The following is a 21,662-nucleotide window of genomic DNA, read 5'->3' as shown; positions in this document are numbered from 1 at the left end:
AAATATACAGTATGTCTGGCTTGATTGCAATGTTCTTTTCCACTTCGTTTAATACATAAATCTTTTTTGGTCCCTGCTGTTTGATGACAGGACCACCCAATCCAATATAATGTCTGTGGTCACAGCAGCCATCCATCGTTAAGCTAGCTACAGCTTTGTGGCAGTACACTAACAAGGGGAAGGTGTAGAATGAGGACGTACGGTAGAACTGTCCTACTGTCAGGTATCGTGCCCTCTCTGAGGAGGGCACTGACACGAGTCGTTGAATATCTCCTACTTCCATATACACTGAGGTATAGTAAGTATGGGGTTGAAGGCATGCCAGTCATAAGGCATAGTTTCCCTTAATTACTAAACCAGGCTTTCTCTGCTGTGTTTACCACGTGGACACACAGACGGCTCCTGGCATACACTGCTGCAGGTTAATGCACTGAGGTTCTCTCTCTTGCTCTCTCCCACATGGAATGTGTTCAGTCAGACTGGGTTGCCAGTGCTCTGGGCTGGCTGTAAGTACACTCTCTGTTTTGGTCAAGATTACTTAGTATCTGGTTTGGGCTGTGCTACTGTTTCCAGATGGACACATACCCAAGGTGATATATCGTGTGAAGTGGATAAAGATACTCCATGTGAGGGGAAACATGCCATTTGTAACTGTTGAATACTTCAGTGTCAGGGACAGGAACATCTGTAACCTGACTGGCTGAATTTAATTAAAGTTGTGCGGGAGATGTATTATATTTCTGGTAGAAAAACAAGCCAAAAGAGTGTTTGCATTGGATGCATTTCCTCTTTTAATATCACAGAAGAAAAACAGAGGAGGAACCCATAATTACGCTGTGGCAAACTAGTCCTACTTATGTTATGTCCCGAAAACGGATGGAAAAGCAGGAGGCAGGCCATCGGTGTATAATACACGGTAGCCAGTATGAAGCACATATAAGGGTCATTAAAAACAAAACCTGTCTAGTGACTAATCTAACAATTTTTGTGTAGATGATCTGTTGGAGCATATACAGTCGTGGCCAAAAGTTTTGAAAATGACACAAATATTAATTTCCACAAAGTTTGCTGCTTCAGTGTCTTTGGATATTTTTGTCAGATGTTACTATGGAGTACTGAAGTATAATTACAAGCATTTCATAAGTGTCAAAGGCTTTTATTGACAATTACATGAAGTTGATGCAAAAGAGTCGATATTTGCAGTGTTGACCCTTCTTTTTCAAGACCTCTGCAATCCGCCCTGGCATGCTGTCAATTAACTTCTGGGCCACATCCTGACTGATGGCAGCCCATTCTTGCATAATCAATGCTTGGAATTTGTTAGAATTTGTGGGTTTTTGTTTGTCCACCCTCGTCTTGAGGATTGACCACAAGTTCTCAATGGGATTAAGGTCTGGGGAGTTTCCTGGCCATGGACCCAAAATATCAATGTTTTGTTCCCCGAGCCACTTAGTTATCACTTTTTCCTTATGGCAAGGTGTGCCATCATGCTGGAAACGGCATTGTTCGTCACCAAACTGTTCCTGGATGGTTGGGAGAAGTTGCTCTCGGAGGATGTGTTGGTGCCATTCTTTATTCATGGCTGTGTTCTTAGGCAAAATTGTGAGTGAGCCCACTCCCTTGGCTGAGAAGCAACCCCACACATGAATGGTCTCAGGATGCTTTACTGCTGGCATGACACAGGACTGATGGTAGCCCTCACCTTGTCTTCTCCGGACGAGCTTTTTTCCGGATGCCCCAAACAATCGGAAAGGGGATTCATCAGAGAAAATGACTTTACCCCAGTCCTCAGCAGTCCAATCCCTGTACCTTTTGCAGAATATCAGTCTGTCCCTGATGTTTTTCCTGGAGAGAAGTGGCTTCTTTGCTGCCCTTCTTTACACCAGGCCATCCTCAAAGTCTTCGCCTCACTGTGCGTGCAAATGCACTCACACCTGCCTGCTGTCATTCCTGAGCAAGCTCTGTACTGGTGGTGCCCCGATCCCGCAGCTGAATCAAATTTAGGAGATGGTCCTGGCGCTTGCTGGACTTTCTTGGGCGCCCTGAAGCCTTCTTCACAACAATTGAACCGCTCTCCTTGCAGTTCTTGATGATCCGATAAATGGTTGATTTAGGTGCAATCTTACTGGCAGAAATATTCTTGCCTGTGAAGCCCTTTTTGTGCAAAGCAATGATGACGGCATGTGTTTCCTTGCTGGTAACCATGGTTGACAAAGGAAGAACAATGATTCCAAGCACCACCCTCCTTTTGAAGCTTCCAGTGTGTTATTCAAACTCAATCAGCATGAGAGTGATCTCCAGCCGTGTCCTCGTCAACACTCACACCTGTGTTAACGAGAGAATCACTGACATGTCAGCTGGTCCTTTTGTGGCAGGGCTGAAATGCAGTGGAAATGTTTTTTTGGGATTCGGTTCATTTGCATGGCGAAGAGGGACTTTGCAATTAATTGCACTTCATCTGATCACTCTTCATAGCATTCTGGAGTATATGCAAATTGCCATTACAAACTGAGGCAGCAGACTTTGTGAAAATGTATATTTGTGTCATTCTCAACTTTTGGCCACGACTGTATATGCCACCTTCCTCCTGTAAAATCATCCACTCCTCTTACCCTACGCAGCATTCGCATCATCCAAGGTGAACTTTTCACTCTTTACTGCTATGCACTTTGAAAGGTTTCAGTTTTGTATATCGTGTCTTGTTCAGTGAAATCAAAACTGGATCAGAAGGAGAAGGACGGTGCTTTCCCAGGTGGTGTGAAAGCCTGGAGTTGGGGAAATGCTTTAGATATGGATCGTACTGTACTGGATTCCTCGGTTCCCCCTTAAAGTCCCCGCCTGGGAGGCTTGGCAGGTGTCCTCCCCTGTGGGCTGTATTTCTGAGAAGGGTGTGGAGGAAGGGCTGTGGTTGTTTTTAAGGACAGTTGGTTGGTTGGCGGTACAGCCATGGCATGCATTATTCCAGTTCACCCTAGGATTGCCCAGCTCTGTCCACTAGATGACTGAAGAGCTTATGTAGGATGACACCAAACCCCTTCCTGCTAAAGTATGACTCATGGGGTGTAGTGCCAATCGACTCCTTTCCTGTGTGTGTGTGTCTGCGTGTGTGTACTTCACTGCATGTGTGTGATTGTCTGTGCGAATGTGTCCTGTGTGTGCTTGTCAGTGTACAGTATGCTTGTCTGCACATTTTGTGTGTGTGTGTGTGTTGTAGGTCTCCATTGAGTTGTTTCCCAGATTTTGGACCCCCCCCCACACTCCTCCAGTCCGTCTGTCTGCCCGCTGGGTGAACAGACTGGCACCACTATTGATTCTCTAGAGTCCCAACTGAAGATAGCCCATGTATGTTCACCTCCTGGTACTGGTAGTAGCCAGTCCAAACCCCCTCTAGTCAGCTTTTCTCTTTGGAGTCCCTGTCCAACATGGCAGAAGGAAGAGAACTTGAAATATTTACTTTATCTGGAAGAGAATTCTGTATTGCCCTGGCCAGAGATGCTGAGACTGTGTGTGGACGGTCAATTTGATACCCTAAGAGTTGGCTGTATTTCTGGGGCTCAGGACAGGATGTCCACTTAATTGTCAGCTTCTGCAAAACATTCTTAGTAAAGAGAGCAAGACTGCAATTAGCCATGGCTCGCTGCCAAATCCCTGTAAATCTGCAGAATTGTTTCTCTTTAAGACAGTTTACCAGTTGTGGGCTGTCCTCTTTTTCTCCCCGCTCTTTGAAAAGCAGGCACTGTCAGAGTACCACGGTATAATTAGACGTAGCAGGGAGCATGAAGTCTAAAGAGGAGATGGTGGAACTGAGGCACACGGAGAAAGATGCTGTTATTTATGTCTTTCTTTTTCTTTTCTGTCTGGGTGTTGTGACGTGTGGAGATCACATGTTCCTGCAGAGCCCAGACTGGTACTATCACTAATACTGTCACCTCCTCTCCTAAGGTTCCAGTTACATTTTCTCCTCGTCTCCTGCCTCTGCAATGTAACTCCCTGGGTTCCGGAATGTGTTGTGGTTTTAAACAGAGCAGTAAAATGTATTCTAATCTTTTCTCACCTACTCTCATTCCCTCCCTCTCTCTCTCGCTCTCTCTCTCTCCCTACCCCCCAGCTCATTATCCTGGATGACTATGCAGACCCGTTTGATGCGGAGCAGGACGGGGGGACCCAGGCCACCACGGAGAAGGTGACCCAGGCCAGCACAGAGAACGATGGCTACATGGAGCCCTATGAGGCCCAGAAGATGATGGCAGGTAGATCAATACTCTGTTCTCCCCTGGGCTCTTCAAACCTCGGCACATTACATTTGACATTTTAGTCATTTAGCAGACGCTCTTGTCCGTAGTGAGTGCATACAATTTCGTCAGTTATCAGTTGCCACCTTCATTCGTCTTTCCAGACGTTTGGGTGATGGGATTCCTGCATCCGTCTGGTCAGCCGTTGAGGACTTGTGGCTTTGTAATTGGATCGACTTCCTGCCCGTCAGAGATCCCAGTCTACCCTAAATTTTCCCGTAACCCTGGGTGGGGGCTCTAACCGGGTGCTGTCAGCCAGAGCCAGCTGAGCCCGAGGGCAGAGGCGTCCCTCTCTGAGGTAATATGCAAGGCAGAGCAAAGCAATGCTACCTCTTACTAACTCACGCTAACTCACCTCTCTGGTTGGGTTTAGTGTGGTGTTTTTATGACTACTGCCAGACCTTATTTGTTGGTCAACTGTCTGATATCTTGGATTAGCCTCCCATTCAACCTCAGCCTCTCTGTGGAATAACAGGTTATGTCTAGTAATGCATCTTAGCCTTCATTATGTCTGCATATGGAAGCTGCTTCTTTGTTGACAATTAATTAGTATGTCACTTGACCTTATGTCACTTGACCTTATGTTTGTTGGCTTGCCACTAATTAACTTGGTCAGATGGCCACATGGCGTGCTACATGACGGATGCGGTAGACCACAAATGATCTCTGTGGAGAGCCGGGTATCAGAAATAAAATTGAAAGCAGTTGTTTTGCTCTTTAAATAGACAGAGAATACATTTTACTAGCAGATAGGTAATGTGAAAACAACCTCCCCAGTTAAATACATCTTCAGAAAGACAGACCTTTAGATTTCATTTATTCTTTGAGCTAGTCATGTTTGGTGACAACCGTACTGCTGTAAAGGAAGACATGGATTTGAGACAACAATAGTCTGCTAATGCTAGGATTCAGCAAAAACCCTACTCACCACAACTTTGTCAAAATGAACGTAATTATGCAGTGTGCGAAGACAGAACAACATCAACAAAGAATATAGAAAACAAGCACAGAATTCCAAGATATTTAAAGGAGAATCTTGCGGTTAGCATATTCCCTCACTAAATGAACTTTGGACCAGTCACCTGTGGTATGTTCCATTAGGGATGTCAAGGCTCAGAAGACGGGGCGTTTATTTTATTCTATAAGAGATTAGAAGGTCCTGACCTCTCTCATGTTGGCTTCCATCTTCATCCCCCTCCCCTCAGCCGCCCTCTCTCCACAGTGTAATGGCTTTACTGTCGCCATCACTCTTCTCTTCTGATCCATACCTTGACGACAAGCTAGAGCACTGGCCTTTTCTCTCACTGCTGAATATTAAGGTTTAATGTGACCAGAGACGTCTGATTTATGGTCTTTCCTACCCATGTGGATGACGCTTAGAGGACCATAATAAAACAGGGTCATAACCCTGACAGGGTTCAGCTATAAATTCCTTTTTTTGTTGCATTTGAATCAGAAACCTTTTATTGCCAAACAGCAAGGTTGATAGGAATGTGGATTGCGAGCAATCACATAGTAAGACGTAATAACGCAGCGTGAATAAACTTTACATCAGTAAATATCTGTATGAATATCCTCGGTGTATAACGCATGTCTGTGTACATCATTAGATCTGCATAAGATTGGAGATCCTTTCAATGTACATTTTACTAGTCCACCATTTTATATTTTCTCATTCATCATGAGAAAGTATCACTTGAGTAATAAAGCTCCCTGTCTGTAAGGATCATATAGTTTTACTGACGGTCATGTCTATTTCTGCTGTGTTCAGAGACTCGGGCATATTCCTTGTAGTTTATTCTATTGATTGCCAATTCTAGTTTTGCTGTTGTGTTGACTGAGCTGTCAGGGAGCATTTGAAATGGTGCTGTTCAGTGGATTTATTCAGCCCACTTCTGCCATCCTGTTGACGACCACAGTAAACTAGCAGAGCACTGAAGGACAGATTCACGCTGATTGTTTCATCAAGCAAGTGTCAAATAGTACACTTTGATTCTCACACACACACACACACACACACACACACACACACACACACACACACTGGATGGCTGTATTGGCCCCATTCCTTGTATTCTATACTGTGACAGTGTAATTATTGTGTTCCCCCTGATTGACCAATGTCCTGCCAAGGCTCTGGCACTGGCAGTGTTGAGCATATTTGTCAGGCTACAGTTCTACAATTCTGTGGCGAGAGAGGGAGAGGGAGACGAGCCACTGCCCAGACCTCTAAAGTATGGCAGTGGAGGGATTTACTGGAGTGAGGCCTGGTCAGAAATTGTCTCTCTCTGTGTCTCTCTGTGTGTGTCCAGACTGAAATAGGTTTTCCCTGGCAGTGTGAACCTCTGCATTGTTAACAACAGCAGAGCCTGACTTTCTCTCTGTCATCTCCCAGCTCTGATCTGAATGCTAGCTAAGGAGAAGCTGTTGTATCTGTGATGCTGTACAGGCTCAGTCCACTGGTAATGGACTTCACTGATGTGCATCGATTGGCTGAAATAGCCAAAACAACAACTGGAGTTCTCCTATTTATGATTTTCTGTCAGAGCACGTTTTTAATTCACACCGACCACATTTCTATAGACTGTTGAAGAGCTGTAACGATGTACGCTGAGTGTCAGGAAGCAAGCTCAGAGAGTGAATACATTTAATAAATAAATGAACAAAACAAGAAACACAAACAGCGCCCCGACATGAAACAGAAACAATGACGACTGGGGAAGAAACCAAAGGGAGTGACATATAAAGGGCAGGTAATCAAGGAGATGATGGAGTCCAGTTGAGTGTCATTATGCGTGTAACGCTGGTGACAGGTGTGCGCCCTAACGAGCAGCCTGGTGACCTAGAGGCCGGAGAGGGAGCATACGTGACGAGCATTGGGCTTTTCTTCACATAAAAGCGACTAATGTTTAAACCTTCAGAGGCGTGTGAATCGTAGTTTCATATAAAATGTGTATCTAATACACATTAGAGACACTGGATCATTGATAAATCAGATTCATTTCTATTAGTATTGGTTGATTGCTCTCCCCCTCCTGTCTCTGCTTGTCGACACCAGCCTCTCTGCAGTCTCAGGTTTCTCCATAGATTGAATTTGTCTGTGCCACTCAAACCCGGAGTCTCTTCACACACCAGACACACTCACAGGCACACAGACTCACAGGAACAAACTTTTAAAGAAACTTTTATTGTCTGAGATACATCTGAGTTGTACATTTTATTCATTCAACTTGAAAATGACAGTTTTGACAAACAATTACTACAAAAGGAGAACATAAACATTACCGTAAATGAACACGACAGAGCATGTTTAAGCACAATTCATTTGTATTATTAATTTGTGTAATTAAGCACTAGCACTGATGTCTTCGTTAATGACGTCCTGGTCGAGAGTAGTTGACCTGAGTTTAACTTTAGTTGGGTTTCAAGTTTTAGTTACGTCGATTTCTCACAGGACCAGAAATGCACTTCGCTGCATGGTGCATCATGCCAGCTTTTTCTACAGAAGAAGGACATGGCCATTGCTCAGCGCAGTCTTAGATGACTATTAGGCTGTCGACTTGCCCAGTACCCAGTGGTAAGCGATGTGCCATCCACCCAATTCCAGACCCCCTCTTCATCTCTGTCCGTCAGACCAATCCAGACTTCCCAGAATCCGTTGACAAATACCTGTTCCTCTCTGCTGTTTTATGACCACCAGCTCAGCTCCTCTCCTCACAGTCCTGTCTGCTCTCCTCCCAGTTTCTCTTCTCAGTAGAGATGTAGTACAAACTGGATTTAAAACGCCTCCATCCCAGGCTTGTTCAGCTCCAGTACAGGGAGCTCTGTCTGAAGACCATCTCTCTCAACCTGTAACTGGTCTTTTACTTTGGTCCTGTTGATGTAGCTAGTCTCTGAAGAGTCTCTGTAGAGGAGACGCAGGGTGATATTGAAACAAAGCAGCCAGTCTGTACAGTCGTCTTCTCCCTGGGGTGGTAGACATCACCTGGTTGTTTTCTGCAGTTCTGGTCTTCATGTGTACATCCATTCTCACCCGTTCAAGAACGGCTTTCATATGCCTCATTGAGTTCACCATCGGATTCATCATTCCCTGCACTGACAAACTCTGCCATCTCCAACTATACCTGTTAAAGTCTTCCTCGCTTTGAGATGCTAGTGTGTGTTTGTTACGGCGTGTTTGCCCAACACTAGACTGTTCTGAATGTTTTTTTTCGGTACCTTCTTATAACCACAAGATGACAGGAAACTGTCGCACCAGGAAGACCATGGCAGCCATGAGCGTGTGGTGGTTTGAATGTTTCCATGCCACCTCTGATGCTAGCTTGTGCCCTGGTTTCTGTGCTCTGTGTGTCTGCAGTTAACTCTAAGCCCTTTACATTGTATTGCTAACTTAACTCTGCTTTCATTGAAACATTTTCTTCATATGCGCACTCTCTCTCTCTCTCTGGCTCCCTTTGTCAGGCCTATTATTTTAAATGGCTGTATTTCTGCTGCAGGATAAGTAGTGTTAACCTCTATGGTCTTCAACAGACGGCGAGAACAAAAGAATGTGTTCATTTTAATGGCCTCATGAGTTGTTGATGTTTAGCATTTAGGAATCAGATTGATAATTGCGTAGCCTAAAACACTGAGCAAAGTCATTTGTTTGCCTCAAGTGATTGTTTGTTATAACCACTGTAGGAGTGAGTGTACATTATTACAGTCCTTGTTTTAGTAGATTGTCTTTAGTTTGTGGGTAAAATGGTGATGACTAATTTTGAAGTGGGCTAATAAGAAATAGTAGTTCCTGGATTTGTAATGCCATAATCCTTATGTTTGACTTGCGCAACACACACACCGTGTGAAATGTATGATGTGCGGCCTTGGTAAAGAGTTGGTTATTACACAGACATTTTTCTAACTGTTACGCTGACTGTGTGTGTGTAAGGTGTAATCCAGCCCTCTCCCTGGAGTCTCCCCATCTGATTTATGAACCTGCTGGAGGTGCTTGTCACGGCTTACTAACCTGTAAAGCCTGAGCCACAATCTCCTCTCTGTTTTTACTGGCTTGGCTTACAGCAGGGCCTGCGGAAGTCTGCAGAGATACTGTGTATCACATTGTCTCTGTGTGTGTTTGCAGTGTGTTGCGTCTGCAGAGGCGTGTGTTTGCAGTGTGTGGCTCTCTGAGACGTTGACTGGTAGGAATGTGCTGGTGTTTCCTGGCTGTTCAGCCACGCTTATTTATGTTGGGCCTGTGTGCTCGTGTGTGTGCTCGGGTGTGAGTGGATGGGCAAGCCGTGCAGCAGACCCCACAGTCACACACACACACACAGGCGTTCTAAGCTGTCAGCTGGGCCATTCTTCACGTACCCCAGCACCAGCTAATTACAGATGGGGCAGCCGGAAGATGGAATTGCGGATTCTCTCTCTTCCACTCCCTTCCTCTCTCTTTTCCTCTCTCCTTTCCTCTCTGTTACATTGTTGTATTTGTTGAGACTTGCAGTCAGGGCCATGCAGACAGAGAAGGCTGGGTCTATACTGCAGGGCTGTACTCTTCAGGCCATTTCTCAATGCCTCCAGTAATAGACGTGACACTCCCTGAGTGTGTGGGCAGACACACTCTCACACACACACAACACCCCCAACCATCACACACAGGGGCCCATCCTTCCCAGCCCAATCCGTCAGTCATATGAGATTTTTCCCACAGTGTGTGGGAGGCATTGTGCAAACAACAGGCATGACTGGGCTGTGATGAGCAAACACAGGCAGACGTGACCAGTACCCACCACCACCCTGAACCCTGGGCTGCTACAGGGCCAAAGCACATCACCTCAGGTGAGGGGAAACCGAGCCCCCAGGCCTGAGGAACATGACAGAACTGTTCCCTCAGGTGTGAAAAAGTTTGAGTCTCTGTGGTGAATTTACGACACTCTGTGTCAACCAAAGCAACCTCACTGTATGGTGTGTCTTTCCGTATAGTTTTCATCCTCACTTCCCAGTCATACCCACCTAGTTATCTAGTGGACATTGTGAATGCAGCAGAAACGTTGGCTTTTTCCACCATCCTAGCTGGCACCTGCTTTCACCTACTGCTCATAAATCTCCATCTGGAACATGCTCAATCACTCACTCAGTGCTGCTGGGAAAAGTTTCCTAATGCTGGCACAAGAGCGTCCCATGCCAACCAGATGTGTTGTGGTTCCTACTGTGGGTTATTAATCCAATTACTCACTACACACCCACACAATGGCGTGGCTCACTACTACCCACTCAGCTCTATGGAGGAGGAGGGCACTGTTTTACAGCCAGAGATATTGCTGGCATGGCGATATGTCAGACTGGGATACCTGCACATTGCTGGGTGTTTCCTCACAGTACATCCCTACCTGTGGCTTTATTTATTGGACCACTTACAGGGGAGAGAAAGGAAGAGTGCTATGCAGAGTGGTTTCCAATAGCTTTTTCATATGGGGGGAAACTGACTCAGGGCTATGAGAGCTAGGCTAGTAGTACATGCGTCGGCACATTTCTTGGCCCGTAAGCTGGTTTTGCTCCAAGCTGAAACTTGAGGTATATCCTGGACATGTACAGACAGTGCTAAACTCTTGAAAGGGGGATTTTCTCAGCTTTGCACGATGTGTTCTGATTGTATGGAAATGGGGATTTGAGTGTGTCCTTGTTTTCTGATTTCATGGTGTTATTTTGTCATGATCCTCTCCTCCAGAGTTTGACATTGCGGTCTTTTGATGTGTGTCATGCAAAATGTTGAGAGCTTGTCAGGATAATTGTCTTGCCGGTACAGAGGCCCTGGTACTTAAAGTACACAGCAGTCACAAATACAAGGCTTTCTCTCTTCCTTTCAGACTAGACCTGTGGTGTAGAAAGGGTTACTGCTGCTGTGTCTGTGTAGTCTACCGTTCTGTGGCCTTGGTGCTTAGGGGTAATTTAGTAAGGCCAGGGAACAGGAAGCGTGGGAGGCGGGAGGTGGGGTGCAGAGCGACGTCGAGGCAGAAGGACTGACGATTTATTGATGAGATGAGAGGTCTCGCGCTGGCAGGCAAGCCGTTAACCCCCCAGCTCCACCCACTCACTTACTGTCGCTGGCTCAATGTGCTGTTCTATGATTTTATACACGGCCGTCCACTCATTTTAATATCCACCATGGCATTTACGTTGAATCCTGATGCCATAGTTGGAGAGATGACATTATAGTGGTAGTCTCTTGGTAATGAAGGGTGTAGGTTTCTGTCAGGTTCTGTGGATTAGATCCTGATTTAATTTTTATACATTCCACAAGCAACTTGAGCCAATGATCAATCCTTCAACAGCGACATCTAGGATTTCCACAAGTTCCATCTACACCTGCATGTGTTCAAACGGCAAGTCCTGTAATGTTGCCTAGAGTGGATTTGTTGGTTTGGACTAGGGCTGTGATTGTCAAGCAAATAACTGCTGCTCTCACGGTAATTGATTGTTAATTAACATAAACACGTGTAGCATCTCCTGGCTTCCACGCATAGCGTCCAAGCCACTGATACAGACCTTAGGAACATCTACATTTTAAAAAGTCTAATAAATCCATGTAATATAGCCTACACCATCACAATAAATCCATTATTTATTTTAGAAAGGTCTAAAGAAACATGATATGAAGAAAATGTAGTCTATTTCAGAAGAACAGAATAGCATACTATGAGTTGTCCTTATGTTAGGCCCTGATCTAGCTATGCCATATGGCTGTGGGCTACACTAGTTCATAGCTGAATCAAAATAGAAAGGATATTTTCTCCAAACGATTTATGAGGGAGTGCGCACGTGCGGCTATTCTATGTTGAGCGGTTAACAAAAGAATTGTTGTGATACAAACGTGGGGCTATATATTTTGATTTTAATACATTCTAAGGCTGCATGATCAACAGAAATACTCATCATAAATGTAGATGATAATACAAGTTATACACATGGAATTATAGATATACCTCTCCTTTATGCAACCGCTGTGTCAGATTTCAAAAAAACTTTACGGAAAAAGCAAACCATGCAATAATCTGAGACGGCGCTCAGAACTATAGTCAAATTAGCCGCCATGTTGGAGTCAACAGAAACCAGAAATTACATGATAAATATTCCCTTTGATCTTCATCAGAATGCACTCCCAGGAATCCCAGGTCCACAATAAATGCTTAATTTGTTCGATAATGTCCGTTATTTATGTCCAATTAGCTACTTTGGTTAGCGCGTTTGGTAAACAATTCCAAAGTCACAAAGCGCGTTCACTAAAACGTGACGAAATGTCCAAAAGTTCCGTAACAGTCAGTAGAAACATGTCAAACGATGTATTGAATCAATCTTTAGAATGTTGTTAACATCTTGAATAACGTTCCAACCGGAGAATTACATTGACTTCAGATGAGCGGTGGAACGGAGGTCCCCCTCATGTGAACGCGCATGGTGAAAGCATGGTCACCTCATGGCAGTGGTGACTAATTCTCCTCTCATCCGGCCCCCCTTCACAGTAGAGTCATCAGACAAATTTCTACAGACTGTTGACATCTAGTGGAAGCCGTAGGAAGTGAAAACTCATCCATATCTCGCTGGGATTTCAATGGGAGCTTGGTTGAAAATCCACCAGCCTCAGAATTTCCACTTCCTGTTTGGATTTTTTCACAGGTTTTTGCCTGCCATATGAGTTCTGTTATACTCACAGACATAATTCAAACAGTTTAAGAAAGTGCAGAGTGTTTTCTATCCAATACTAATAATAATATGCATATATTAGCAACTATGACTGAGGAGCAGGCCGTTTACTCTGGGCACCTCTGTGCACCTTTCATCCAAGCTACTCAATACTGCACTGCAGCCATAAGAACCTCTACTGCCTCAGAAACCCGGATCCGGTAGCACCCCCCACCCCCCCCACACTGATTAGCATAGCTAGCATAGCTTCACAAGTAAATAGTAGCATCTAAATATCATTAAATCACAAGTCCAAGACACCAGATGAAAGATACAGATCTTGTGAATAAAGCCACCATTTCAGATTTTTAAAATGTTTTACAGGGAAGACAAAATATGTAAATCTATTAGCTAAACACGTTAGCAAAATACACCACTTTTCTAACCCCATCAGTTTCTTACTACTTCAGGTGCTATCACCAATTCGGCTAATCTAAGATATTGATAGCCACAAACCAAGAAAAAAACTCATCAGATGACAGTCTGATAACATATTTATGGTATAGGATAGGTGTTGTTAGAAAAAAGTGCATATTTCAGGTAGAAATCACAGTTTACAATTGCACCGACCATCACAAATCGACTAGAATTACTAGATAGAGCAACGTGTATGACCAATTTACTCATCATAAAACATTTCATAAAAATAGACAAAGCATAGCAATGGAAAGACCCAGTTCTTGTGATTTCAGACAATATTTCAGATTTTCTAAGCGTTTTTCAGCGAAAACACAATAAATCGATAAGTTAGCATACCACATGTGAAAACGTTACCAGAGCATCGATTCCATCCAAAGAGCGCTATAACGTAATCTCCGCCAAAATATATTAATTTTTTCACTAACCTTCTCAGAATTCTTCCGATGACACTCCTGTAACATCATTTTACAACATACATATACAGTTTGTTCGAAAAGGTGCATATTTAGCCATACAAAACCGTGGTTACACAATAAAAATACTAGGAAATCAAGCCTCAATATGTCTGACGTCATCTATCAGAGTGATCTAGTTTAATTGAAAGCTAATCATATACTTGACTAAAAAATACAGGGTTGACAGGAATCGAAAGACAAATTAGTTCTTAATGCAACCGCTGACTTACATTTTTAAAATTATCCTTACTTTTCAATACAGGGTTCGCCAAGTGACGCGATAACAAACAAAATGGCGAAATATGCGTTTAAAATATTTCGACAGAACAACGATTTATCATATTAAATATTGCTTACTTTGAGCTGTTCTTCCATCAGATTCTTGGGCAATGTATCCTTTCTATGTTGTAATCTTCTTTTGGTCGATAGATGTCCTCTGTCCTTCGAAATATCCACTAACGATCGAACGGGACCACAAAACGTGTCCAAAGTTTCAGAGTGCACAACAAAGAAATTCCTCAAAATCGCACTAAACGGATATAAATTGCTATAAAACGGTTCAAATTAACTACATTATGATGTTTTTAACAACTATAACGACTGAAAACATGACCGGAGAAATATTGCTGGTTAGACAACGATTTGGAATGAGGCAAGTCCGATGTCCTTCACGCTTCAGGCGCGCGACGAGAAAGGGAGGTACCTATACATTTTGTTCTTTTATAATGGCTGTGATTGTGCAATCGATTCCATTCAAAACGTGATGACGTACAGACACCCAGAGGAAGACGTAGGCAGTGTCGGTTTCTTCATAGCATTCACTGTCGCCTTAAAAACAGACTCCAGATCAGGTGTAAAAATTTCTGAAATCTGACCCCTGTCATGAAAAGTGCTGTAGATATTGTTCTGTACCACTCAGAGACAAAATTCCAACTCTTATAGAAACTAGAAAGTGTTTTCTATCCAATAATAACAATAATATGCATATTGTACGATCAAGAATTTAGCACGAGGCAGTTTAATTTGGAGACCCAAATATGCTAATGCGGAACAGCACCCCCTATAGTTCCAAGAAGTTAAACAAATCTTATCAAAACATTAAAAAATTAGGTTTGCGACTATGATTTGAAAAGTAATGCGCTGTTTCTTGGCTTACTGCACACGCTGGGCATCATTCACAAGTGATATGCTAATATTGTCACCTGCCAGACTATTCTTAATTTAGTCTTGTCTTTACATGTATGTGTCAAATTATTTTTCATTTAGAATGGACCATTATCATGCACCTGTCTCAGAACAGGGGAAAAAAATACATGTCATCAATACACTTAAATAGCGTATGGAGGAGTCTTTTCCCATGGTTAATTTTCATGCCAGACAGGTAGGCTATACTCCTGTTGCAAAGCAATGTGGTTAATATTAGGAAAGTTGAGAAATAAATATAGTAGGCCTAGCCTATAGAAAGCTGATTGGATCCTCCTCTTTTTAATAGAGGCCATCAAAACTCACGCAATTGCATAGCCTATAGAAATGTTGTGCAACATGAGCTCATGGGCTCTCGTAAAGTCTTTGATTTGATTTTTGATTACATTTGCATTGATGTTAGAGGGACAATTGAGTGCGGAGTAACAGGCAGTGAGCGAGTTTGGTAGGCTACTGATGACCATCAGCAGCATCAGAGTCTAGTTACCGTGACTAAATTGTCACGTGGATTTGACTGTGGTCATGACTCGTGACCGCCGGTGTGGTGGTAATACGGTCGCCGTAACAGCCCTAGTTTGGACTACTGTGTCTGGTTTCACTAACTGCTTGGGAGAGTTAAGCCACATCTGACTACTGCAAGCCATGCTTTGCCACTCCTACCAGAGGCATGCCCCTTCACCAGCCTAGCACCATGTGGCCTCTCTACCACAGCCCCAAACCACAGAGTGCTGGTTACAGGCCCTACCTTCCCCATCCCTCCTCCCCCCTCTTCTCCTCCTCCCCTTGACTCCCTGTCCACAGGATGTAAAAGCAGCCTCTCTCCCTGACTAGGTACTGGTGGCACTGTGAATTTACACTGGCATGTTAGGACACGCACGCACACACTCACACCACACACACACTCTCACACACTTGGGCTGGCTGAGCTGTAATACCAGGACGGGAGTAGAGTAGAGGAAGTGGTGGGTAGCCAACTGCCACAGTTAAATAAAGGTTAAATAAAACAATTAGAAAAATATATAAAAAAGGCCCCGCTGTGTTGGTGAGGCAGGCAGACTGTGCCAGGTGCAAGGGATGGATGCATGGGTTGGCAGGCTGGGCGACCATCCGTCATGCCTGGGTGGGCAGAGACAGTGCTAGGTGGGACGGGCAGCAACTCCAGCGCAGGTTGGTGGTCTTTTAAGTCATTCATTTCTTCTCTAAGATGAATGGCTCCATTAATCCCTGTCAGGGCCACTGCAGAGGAGAGGATGGCCTCCTGCAGGATTTACACTCGCTATTTACTGTCTCCTCCTCTCTGTTAGCTCAGCTGATCAGCCTTGCCTGCCTGCCTGCCTGCCTGCCTGCCTGCCTGCCTGCCTGCCTGCCTGTCTCACAATGTGAATTTATTCAGTCATGCTTTTAAAAGACAAAATAGTTTGAAAGAGAAGCTGCAGGTCATTTGATGTGTCAAGTATCAATTTCCCCATTCTGTCATACTGATGGGCCCACAGTCATCCCAGTCTGCGGGTTTCCTGCAGTCAGATAGTTGACTTGATGGGGTGGTTTGGTCAGATCTGGCAGGCTGATCTGCTGAGTGAAGGAGCTGGTTGGTTTGAATGGAGAGCTGTGTTTCTGAGGTGGTGGTGGTGGTCGAGCTGCATACGCACACAGGAAATCAGGGCTGTTGGCACTCTGGTGTGAGAGCAAACTCTATTAGGTGTGACTGTGTTGGAGAAGGCTAGAGAGAGCTACAGCTGTTGAGCACCATGAGAGCGACAGACAGACGGAGGTAATGCAGAACCGTGCCCAGACATCTGAGAGTGTGCTGGGCTCTCTGCCAGCGTTACGGCAGAACTACACCATTACTGCAACGTTTACTGCAGCTCAGTCTGCAATAGGCACTCTAAAAGCAAGACATAGGATCAATTTCATCCCTGGATCCATTTAAGCCCAAGACGCTGCCTTTGATTATCATAACCCAAATTTGATCCCCTCACTTCACCCTTTGTGCTTTGGGGACCCCCAGTGTGTGTGATGGGGCTCGGGGCTGGAGTGGTGAGTGAACTGTAGTGGAGAGGAGGAGAGTGGTCGTGAAGGAGTGTGTCTGTCTGCATGCCTGTCTGTCTGTCTGCGTAATGCAGCAGAGACAGCAGTCTAACTGCAGGGCTGGATGAGGTGGGTCTGAGGGCCAAACACACTGATGAAGCTGTCATCATAACCCTGAACCATCTCTCTATTCTTCTCCTCTCTCTCTCTCCCAATCCCTCTCTTTCTATCAATCCCTCTCTTTCTCTCTATCCTTCTCCTCTCTCTCTCTCCCAATCCCTCTCTTTCTATCAATCCCTCTTTCTCTCTATCCTTCTCCTCTCCCTCTCTCCCAATCCCTCTCTTTCTCCCTTTCTCTCTTGCGCACTCTCTTCCTTTTTCTCTCTCTGTACTTCTCTCCACCCCCACCCTTACCCCCATCTCGTTCTCTCTCCTCTCTCTAACACTCATTCACTCACTCTGTACAGGAGCTAGAGAGTGATAGGCTTGCTGTGATAGAATGACTTCTTTGTACAAGTCTTGTTGTCTTGTAAAATAATCCAATAGGCCTTTTCTCCCTCCCAGAGCAAATGTATCTATGACATTTATTGACCTTCTCTCTGTTTGCCTTCTGCGCTCTCTCTATCAGGGAAAACACAACTACAGTTGAAGTCGGAAGTTTACATACCTAGCCAAATACATTTAAACTCAGTTTTTCACAATTCCTGACATTTTATCAGAGTAAAAATGCCCTGTCGTAGGTCAGTTAGGATCACCACTTTATTTTAAGAATGTGAAATGTCAGAATAATAGTAGAGAGAGTGATTTATTTCAGCTTTTATTTCTTTCATCACATTCCCAGTGGGTCAGAAGTTTACATACACTCAATTAGTATTTGGTAGCATTGCCTTTAAATTGTGTAACTTGGGTCAAACGTTTTGGGTTGCTTTCCACAAGCTTCCCACAATAAGTTGGGTGAATTTTGCCCCATTCCTCCTAACGGAGCTGGTGTAACTGGAGTCAGGTTTGTAGGCCTCCTTGCTCGCACACGCTTTTTCAGTTCTGCCCACAAATTTTCTATGGGATTGAGGTCAGGGCTTTGTGATGGCCACTCCAATACCTTGACGTTGTTGTCCTTAAGCCATTTTGCCACAACTTTGGAAGTATGCTCAGGGTCAATGTCCATTTGGAAGACCCATTTGCGACAAAGCTTTAACTTCCTGACTGATGTCTTGAGATGTTGCTTCAATATATCCACATAATTGTCCTACCTCATGATGCCATCTATTTTGTGAAGTGCACCAGTCCCTCCTGCAGCAAAAGCACCCCCACAACATGATGCTGCCACCCCTGTGCTTCACAGTTGGGATGGTGTTCTTCGGCTTGCAATCCCTCCCCCTTTTTTCTCCAAACATAACGATGGTCATTATGGCCAAACAGTTCTTTTTTTTTTCATCAGACCTTTCTCCAAAAAGTATGATCTTGGTTCCCATGTGCAGTTGCAAACCGTAGTCTGGCTTTTTTTATGGCAGTTTTGGAGCAGTGGCTTCTTCCTTGCTGAGCGGCCTTTCAGGTTATGTCGATATAGGACTTGTTTTACTATGGATATAGATACTTTTGTACCTGTTTCCTCCAGCATCTTCACAAGGTCCTTTGCTGTTGTTCAGGGATTGATTTGCACTTTTCGCACCCAAGTGCGTTCATCTCTATGAGACAGAACGCGTCTCCTTCCTGAGTGGTATGACAGCTGCGTGGCCCCATGGTGTTTATACTTGCGTACTATTGTTTGTACAGATGACCGTGGTACCTTCATATGTTTGGAAATTGCTCCCAAGGATGAACCAGACTTGTGGAGGTCTAGAATTTTTTTTTCTGAGGTCTTGGCTGATTTCTTTTGATTTTCCCATGATGTCAAGCAAAGAGCCACTGAGTTTGAAGGTAGGCCTTGAACTACATCCACAGGTTCACCTCCAATTGACTCAAATTATGTCAATTAGCCTATCAGAAGCTTCTTAAGCCATGACATAATTTTCTGCCGTTTTCCAAGCTGTTTAAAGGCACAGTCAACTTAGTGTATGTAAACTTCTGACCCATTGGAATTGTGATACAGTGAATTATAAGTGAAATAATCTGTCTGTAAACAATTGTTGGAAAAATGACTTGTCATGCACAAAGTAGATGTCCTAACCGACTTGCCAAAACTGTAGTTTGTTAACAAGAAATTTGTGGAGTGGTTGAAAAACGAGTTTTAATGACTCCAACCTCAGTGTATGTAAACTTCCGACTTCAACTGTAGATTTAAACATTTACCCTTCTCTCTTCTCTATAGGCAACTGTCTATTGCTGACCGTACCACTCATTGAACATAAATGACACGCACACATTATATGAATATGTGTATGTCTCATTGGTCTTATATCTCTGTCCTCCTGAAGCGACAAGCCACCAGTCATACTAGTAAGGCAATGACATGCTGAGCATTCTGCAAAAATCTTTGTTGAACCTGTGACCAGGAGCAAGCTACATAGGGGCAATACCAGAATAAATTATCTAGTGATTCTCTTCGCAATGAAATCTACAGAGCTGAAATTGTTGTATGTCCCATATATATAGCTATCTGTTGGTGGCAAGAATTTTCTATAATTTAAATAGAAAAACTCTAAGTGTTACATTTTACATTTTAGTCATTTAGCAGACGTTCTTATCCAGAGCGACTTACAGTAGAGTGCATACATTTTATTACATTTTTTACATACTGAGACAAGGTTATCCCTACTGGCCAAGAGCAGACGCTCTTGCGACAGAGCCTGGGCGCGAACCCAGCCCAGCCTGGGCGCGAACCCAGAGACTCTGGTGGCGCAGCTAGCACTGCGATGCAGTGCCCTAGACCACTGTGCCACCCGGGAATCAAGTGTTGTTTTTATCAGTTCATATGCTATGAGCCGTGGAATCGGTACATCGAACATCTCTTCACATTTATTTTGCAACCTGTATGGCGCCGCAGTCTTTTTCCTCCTCAAATGAAACTGCCATTTTTTTCTATTTATGCCAATCCTTTTTAGCCAATTTGTATATTTTAATATATGGCAGACAAACACGTTCCCTACCTTCTCCCTCTTCCACTTGCCTCCTCCATTTTTGAGGTAATGCTGGTTGTAACTTTGTAACTTTGGATTGAGCAGACATTCCCAAGTATTTTCGATAGCTGCATATGTGACATACATTTTTCATATTTTTTTTTCTTCTTTTTTCGTACTGGTCCCTCGTGGAAATTGAACCCACAACCCTGGTGTGGCAAGCGCCATGCTCTACTAACTGAGCCACACTGGACCACCCCATAATACTAACCATAATATGGGTTGTAATATTTGTTCAACCCTTTCTGAAGGATAAAATTGAAGTTGTAACCAGCTTTCTATGGCTTGTTTAAGAAAGGGCTAAACTTTAAACAGAGTTTCATTTTCAATTAGTTGGAAATGAGATGTTGTAATCTGAATGAAGGCGAAACCGCCGTTTTTGAAAAAAAGGATGAGCCTTTCTTAATAATCTACTGGAGAACAATTTTGGGTTTAAGTATAATTGATGTATGAGTGAAGCTTTTAGTGAGATATTTAATGCTTTAATATTTATAATGTAGCACCCCCAAACTCATATTCATTATATAAATATGCACGTTTAATTTTGTCTTGTTTAGCATTCCAAATAAAGTGAAATATTTTTTGCTCATATATGATTTTAAAAAACTGGAGTAGGCAGCACAATAAGTAATCTGTCAGGACCAAAGAGTTAATCATTGTGATTTTTCCGTATTTCACCTCTCCATGGTTGCAGAGTCTTATTTGTTTCTGCAAACTTTCTATAGCTAGAATTTCGATGGCCATAATAAATTGATATGGAGACAGCGTTCTTTTACTCCTCTTAAAAGCTCTACTTTCCAAGAAGTAAACATTTACTACTTTGCACCTGGTTTCCTGTACATAACTTTAACCCATTGTATAAGAGATTCACCGAAATGAAAGTAGTCAAGGCATTTATATAGAAATTCTAGTCCTATTTTATCAAATGCCTTTTCAAAATCTGCTATGATGACCAGGTCTGGTATCTTTGATCTTTTAATGTTCAATTGTTTCAAGTAATTGTCGTATATTATCTCCAATATATCGTCCATGTAAAAAACCTGTCTGATCAGGATGAACAATATCTAGTCAAATCTTTTTTTATTCTATGTGCTATGCATTTCGCCAGGATTTTCGCATCACAACATTGAAGTGTAAGAGGCCTGGATGTTTATACTTTCCACATGGGTCCTGTTTCAGTAGTAATGAAATCAGACCTTGTTGAGTACCTGTCTATTATTTTTATAGGAGTAATTCAAACATGGTAATAATGGATCTTTGAGTACATCAAAAAAGGTCTGATATACCTCTACTGGTACACCTTCAGGTACCGGTGTTTTTCCACACTGAAAAGATTTTAATTGCCTCAAGAATTTCCTCCTCTAAGTTGACCTTCACACAGGTCTTTCTGTATGTTTGTTAATTTTACATGTATTATTCTAGGAAATAAA

General features: G+C 43.4%; 1 protein-coding gene across 6 annotated transcripts in view; it reads left to right on the top strand.

Annotated features, from left to right (window-relative positions):
* LOC139575984 (SH2 domain-containing adapter protein F-like) overlaps positions 1 to 21,662 on the top strand; it is a 123,077-nt gene that overhangs the window by 19,789 nt on the left and 81,626 nt on the right. For all 6 annotated transcript variants that reach the window (XM_071401524.1, XM_071401523.1, XM_071401525.1 and 3 more), the window contains exon 2: positions 4,109 to 4,250. In XM_071401524.1, coding sequence (XP_071257625.1) covers positions 4,109 to 4,250 — 142 coding nt within the window. The remainder of the gene's footprint in view (positions 1 to 4,108; positions 4,251 to 21,662) is intronic.

This window comes from Salvelinus alpinus, chromosome 5, assembly GCF_045679555.1.
Source record: "Salvelinus alpinus chromosome 5, SLU_Salpinus.1, whole genome shotgun sequence".
Classification (NCBI taxonomy): domain Eukaryota; kingdom Metazoa; phylum Chordata; class Actinopteri; order Salmoniformes; family Salmonidae; genus Salvelinus; species Salvelinus alpinus.
Note: the sequence above shows the minus strand (reverse complement) of the source record. Positions and strands in the feature narration are given on the sequence as shown.